Below are 6,804 nucleotides of genomic sequence, written 5' to 3' on the forward strand. Positions count from 1 at the left end.
TAATTATAAAAGCAGATTTAGAAATTGTTCCGCTACTAAAAATGTTCTTGAATTAAACTTTAATTAATTTTGTTTTATTTATTTTAATATTAAGGTCAATGATTTTCTTAAGGTTATCCAATGTTTTCATATTCAATACATGACATTTTCAATTACTCCACTGTGGCATATTACAAAGCGCTTTTGACTCAGAAGTTGAATGTTTTCGTTTGAACAAGAAAACTAATTAACTCGGCTATATTGAAGACACGCACATCGTAACAAAATACACATAATAGACCAAGTTTTACATTGCTATTTTATTTGGTAGGGTTTTATGAGTTTAGTTTGTTTAGAACTTAATTACACTAACTAATGTCTTTAATTAAACTATTTGATGCATTATTATATTGAATAAGGACTATGACAAGCTTTAATTTCTCTTATATATGAACTAAAAGATGAACTGTTCCTATCTATGTACATTTTATGAAATTAAGAGAAAAATAATTATTGAAAGAGGAGATTTATATTCAATGCATAATATTTTTAGGCGCAAAACTCATCTATCTATGGACAAAGTGTCAGTTAAATGTTTTAATGTTACAACAGGCAGGACAGGCAAAATATGCAATATCTTAGAAATAAATACAACTTTAGAAATATTTATTAAAAATAATTAATTTAATAAGAATAATATTATTTCGAAGCATTCCGGAGCAATATTGTGACGTATGTTTATCATTGTATGTTCTATAAAATTGACAAAATTTTTAGCCTAAACCACTTTACAACGTTTTTTCTTCATCTATTGACACACAAAAATAAACACACAGTAAAAATTTAATGCATAGCTGGGATTCAAACGCACGACCTTCATAACGACTAAAATAACGACGATCATAGTAAATAAATATATCAGTAACCACGTTATAATCCGCCATCGTTAAGACTGTTTACTGCTAGTCGTTTATTATCAAGTAATAAAATTCCGAGTCGACCGCCGCGCCCGCAAGAATAAAAAAGGTCTGAATTCTTACAACGAAAGCAGAATCTAGCATTTTATTTTAATGTGCACTTTATGGTTCTAAAAGACAATTTAAAATGCTGAAAGTATGAATAGTAATAAGAAAAGTCAATATAAAAGAAAGTCTTCCAGCAAAGTGAACAGTTTAATGGGAGTTAGATTAAAGGCAATAATTAAATCCGGTTAGATGATTGCTAAAGATATTTTGCTTTGCGGTCTTCACTGCAAAGAGGCACTCAGAGAGGATGGTTTGGATTTAAGAGCTGGTTAAGAATTTTAATGGATTAGTTAATCTATATATCAATTATAATAAATTTTAAAGATATCGTGCCGATAAGTGATTCTAAAGTCTACTCAAGAATATTATAATAGTCAAGTCGCAAATATTTGATGATTAACCTACAAATTTTTATCAATACACACTATAACGACGCTGGTGACCGAACCATAAATACTGGCTTTTTGAGACTACCGAGGGAATTATAATAGTTACAATAGGAATAATAGATACTAAATTTTAAATGAAGACTTGGTTATTGTGAATTTCATTTCAAAACTAGCTATCTCCCGCAACACGTTGCCCGAAACACGAAAACTACTAGTTTTAATGACAGACGTCGGCCAGTAACTTCATTTTGGATGTAGGTATTATTCTTGAATAATTATTGCTATTAATGATCATAATAATTAAAATATTGAAAGCACAAATACACAATACAGTTCAAAAGTAAGTTACTGTGGAAAAGTTTGGTAGCTTTATATGTGGCTTCACTATTTCTGATAAAAGAGATCAACGTTTGACACTTAGGGTTCGAATTGGGCTAAGTTCTTGATGGACCAAATCTTTAAATCTCATTTACTTCGAAGAAAAGGTTACGAAGGTAACATGATTTCGTTTATATACCAGTAAATATAAGGGAAGCATTTATTTGATTAAATATAGATTTTATATAATAAAAAATATTAATAAATAATCAAACACATTTTAGTATTAATATTTTTGGAATTTTACCTGGAAGTGGAAAATATTTTTACGGCTACCTTGCACCGAACTACATAACATATAAAAAGAAAGGATATGACGCTATTTATTTTATTTATGATATATTTAGCAGAGATACGATTCAAAGTTCCGGGTGATCTATACTCACTAAAACCACCTCGGGTTGGGAAATTTTATTAAAACTCATAGCACTACTATGTTACTATTTTGGAGTTATTAAACCACTAGATTCTAATTAAATATCATAAAATACTTCATATTATTAACCAACTCCAAAAATAATGTCTTATATGTGTATGATATGTTTAGGCCTTCCAGTTCAAAATTCATTTAAATTCCATAGGGAAAAGCAAGTAAAATAGATATATACATTTCTAGAGGGGACATAATACATAAATAACTAATTTACTTTTCAGGTAACAGGTATTATTTATTTAAAAATAATCTAATATTAATTGTTCGTCTATGACACGATTAGTTTAACTTGAATATGTACCATTCACAGTAACACAAATAAAACAGTACTAGTTTCGGTTAGCATCCACATTTATATGTTAATAAAGTTCGTATAAACCAGGGCATTGCGGTTTCACCTCAGCAAAGGTATCTAGAGGACTTGCTTAACCAGAACATATGTTAGATAACAACATTTCGAGATATTATGTTATATCTACATTCATTATATACCGAGACGTTTGAAATACTGTTCAAATTATATAAAAAGCGTTTCACAAGATGTTTAATAAAGTAGTGAATGTATTTAATTTATATTGTAAACATCTAATTACTTGTAGCAGATTTATTTATATTTCATATATAGTATGAGGTAGAATATTATATTTATAGTTCCATAAAATTGTGTTTTCATTAAAATAAGTTACTTTTTAATATTTACTAAATATCTTTTGGATTAATTTATTATTTTAGAACGTTTAATGAACAATTCACAGTGCAGCGGTTGTGTTGGTTTGTTGTCATAGTTCGAACCAATGGGGTTTTTAGCAAAGCTTCACCTACAGCATGTACCTAAGTATGAAACAGTAACTTGGTATACAGCGCCACTTGTAACACGAGCAATACTAGGATTTTTGATACAAACTTTTTAATTACGTTTAATATTTCGATAAACTCCAGATATTGGAACTCCCTTCAATATTTTACTCAATACAACTTAAATTAAAAGTCTTAAAATCCTCAGTGTCTTGTTAACGAAGATAAAAAGCTTTAGCTAAGCTCTTAATAAAACTTGACAAAGTTGAACTGAAAAGCCTGTGTTTTTATTCGTTTCCGATTGCAATTGTTCCAGAGCCAACGACGGAGATAATTGGCGGACCGGAGCTGTATATTGATCGGGGCAGCACTATAAACTTAACATGCGTAGTGCTCTACTCTCCTGAACCACCAGCGTATATTTTTTGGAACCATAACGATGCGGTCAGTGCAATTCATAACAGCTTCAAAATCAAAGTCAATATTAATTTTTGCCACCAAATCCTGATTAAATAATCATGACACTGCACATTTTAATATTAATTTGATAAGCCATACCATGATGAACTGTTTCAACTGTTTCAAATTCACTTCTAAAGAAATATTATCTATAGACCTCAAGTCCTTACTGAAAAATATGTTATACGTTTTAACAGATAATAAGCTATGACTCGCCGAGAGGTGGCGTGTCAGTTGTGACGGAGAAAGGTGAGACGACAACATCGTTCCTTCTCATTCAGCAGGCGAGGCCTTCTGACTCGGGGACCTATCAGTGTAACCCCAGCAATGCCCAGTCGAAGAGCGTGGTGGTGCACGTACTAAATGGTGAGAACTTAAGAATAACTTTATAACCTGAAGATGAGGCAGTAATAATTTACTTTAGTCAGGTGTTGTTCGCTTATTATTATTTATAATTTAATGGTCTAGTATTAAAGTGTTGGTAGGAAAATATGTTTAACATAATTTGGAATATTAAGCTTATTTGTTATAGCTTAAAAAATATCAGTTTGATTGATGTTAATCAAATCGTTTGTCAATCAATTTTACCTCAATGGGCCCTAATTGGTAATTTAATGTTCTTTTGTTTACCCATATTGATCCTAAAATCGTTTAAAAGTCAAAACAAGTGAAACGTAATACGAACACAACAGATATCGTAAAATTTTCTATATAACATCATAACTGAGGGTAAATCATGAAAATCACATAGAAATGATTTTCGTTTTCATAACCTGACTCATTTTGATTGTATCACTAATTTTCCTTGACCCCGCGTTGACGAGCAGTAAACAGGTCAAAGATAAAAGCTCCAATCTATTGAAAAAGCTGTTGATTTTGTGTCTACTAAAATATTCTTCAGGTCAGAGTTTATGTAATGCGGTGTGAACTCACGATTTCTCAATGGCGTTACAGACTGTGTTTCCTGGATATTTTTTATAGATAAGTAGGCCTTTTGTGCCTGATATGTGCCATCTATTTTTGCATTTTAGGTCTTCTGGTTTTTTCGCTATAGTTTCCATCATTCAAAGCTAGTATTTATTATATGCACATATACAATCACTTGTTAAAAAAGCCAGGTTTCGAACGCACGAGCACAGGTTTAAAAGTAGTACTTACTCGTAAATATTATATTATTCCTAAATAAGAAGAGTTTTTTTATAGTCTTAACGAAGTGATGAAACATACATTATATTTATAATTTCAACCAAGGTTTGAACTTCTCCAAAATTTGATGACAGATTATAAAAAAATAATTGCTAAATTGTAAATTATTAACAACGTGATTGCTTAAAAGGCCAAAATTGGTATATTAATTTATCTATTCAATCTGTAATGTAACTTCTTATATCGGCAAAGTTAAAGACAGTTTTAATGTTTGCCATAGAAGCAAATTCTATTTTTCCTCTATCAGGTGAGTACCCAGCGGCGATGCAGCGTGGAGGAGAAGCATTTTCGCCGCACACCCACTGTATTCTACTTGCTGCCATGCTTCTCTTAGCCGTGTCTTGACATCAAATGGTTAGAGGTTTGTAAATAAGTACCTAATAGCCATGCTGACCTTTAATTATTAACTTTAACATCTTTGTTTCTTTGTTTTATTCCATATTTGTTTGGCCTATAAGCCAATATAGGCTAAGGACTGAATAAGCATTTATTTTATTTTACATGATATCTGTATCTAACCTGTGTTCTAAATGCCAGTTTTGATTGTGATGAATCGTATATTCTTCTATTGTAAGCATTTGTGACAGTCGTTCTCTTCAATAGAAAAAATTACGTTTGTTGATAGCAAAACTATATTTATAAACATTTCAATTACAGATGCTTCGTTGACTTATTTAGTACTTTTCTAATGCTGTGAATACTTAAAGGTCAGTACCGCCAATCTTATATTTATGCTATTTAATAGTGTGGGTTGTGTTATGTACCATACATATAATTAACTCTCCGAGCAAGTAGCAAAAGCGCTTGTTACGTAGAATTGTAAATATCTATTCTCAATTTTTGTGTCTAAAGTTTTCGTGTTTTCAACCAGTCCTTTATATTTTATATATAATGAGACAACATCGTATATAATATTTACATTTTATTTTTAATTAAAAACTTAAGGAAAAACACAAACATTATATAATTTTATTGATGAAAATCTTTAGATTTTAGTATGTTAATATTAAACGATGTTGCCTCTCTCATATTGTTACAAATGAAATCGTAGATTTTAACGAATGTATGATTAGAGTACACCGGAAAAGCAGCTGACAATACTATGATAACAGAAAGAGAATGTGTATGTACATACTATATGTTAAATATGATATACGAATCACTTTATTTAGCTTTATTTTTGGTAAGATGTAAATTGTAACTATAGTTATTACCATATAAACGTTTACTACTGTACATATTACAATTAGAAGAATTTTTACAGGCTATCTCTCGTATTTTTTTATTTTTAAATCATGTGCTTTTAAAGGTCTGTAAATAAGTATGTGTAAATTAGCTAAGATAGTAAAATATATGTAATATTTAGGTAAACGATATATAATTTTAATAAGGCTATTAAATGTTCTTCCGAAACAAACATTCCGGTAGATGTAATCCCAGATCTTATTTCGATATTAAACTAGTTAATATTCGTTTATTTCATAGACGTGCCCCGTCGTACTTTAAATCTGTGTAATGTTAAAGTATAGAATTTCGAAGTGCTTTTACGACATATACTGTCAATAAAATGTATTTTATGTTAGCATTGGTAGAAAACCCGATCTGAACGCAAATCTGCTTTAAACGAAGTCTAAAATCATGTCCCCTAACACTTTTTGTTGATCAATACATAGTTAATCAAACGCAGACGGCTGTATAATGGACCTTTACTCTTTGTATTCATTTCTAAACTAAATCATACACAACTGCGTTGGATGTAATTATAATTCTTTCGAATCGGTGTTAATTAGTGAGTGATGAAGTCTTCGACTATGTAAATCAGATCTCCTTTAGTATTAACAAGTTATTATTATGTGAAAGTTTATTATTGTATACAATAACAATAGTATTGAGATTTGTTGTACGTATAATACTTGTGCTTATGCACGATATAAATTATGTGTATAATAAACATTATAAAGAAAATAATAAAGTTTTGAAAAAACAATAGCGTTTTAGTCAAACCGCTTTATTTTCGTACTTAGATGTTACTTTAAATGTTGTTATTTAGTTATTATTGGTGTTGATTGAACTAGAAACCGGGTTTTTTTTATAATGCTAACCATCGTACATCGTAAGTAAAGAGATATCGACGTTCCAT

At 30.1% G+C, this 6,804-nt stretch overlaps 1 protein-coding gene across 3 annotated transcripts in view; it reads left to right on the forward strand.

The window, feature by feature from the left end:
* The window catches only part of LOC123711391, a 69,667-nt gene extending 63,860 nt beyond the window's left edge, over window positions 1-5,807 (forward strand). Inside the window, exons 6-9 of one of the 3 annotated variants that reach the window (XM_045663961.1) lie at window positions 3,316-3,443; window positions 3,656-3,824; window positions 4,885-5,025; window positions 5,322-5,807. In XM_045663961.1, coding sequence (XP_045519917.1) covers window positions 3,316-3,443; window positions 3,656-3,824; window positions 4,885-5,009 — 422 coding nt within the window. In that variant the 3' untranslated portion in view covers window positions 5,010-5,025; window positions 5,322-5,807. Of the gene's footprint in view, window positions 1-3,315; window positions 3,444-3,655; window positions 3,825-4,884 lie in introns of all 3 variants that reach the window. The other 2 variants (XM_045663960.1, XM_045663962.1) reach the window with 2 other exon arrangements.
* The last annotated feature ends 997 nt before the right edge of the window (window positions 5,808-6,804 follow it).

The sequence above is a fragment of the Pieris brassicae genome, chromosome 6 (assembly GCF_905147105.1).
Source record: "Pieris brassicae chromosome 6, ilPieBrab1.1, whole genome shotgun sequence".
Lineage (NCBI taxonomy): Eukaryota > Metazoa > Arthropoda > Insecta > Lepidoptera > Pieridae > Pieris > Pieris brassicae.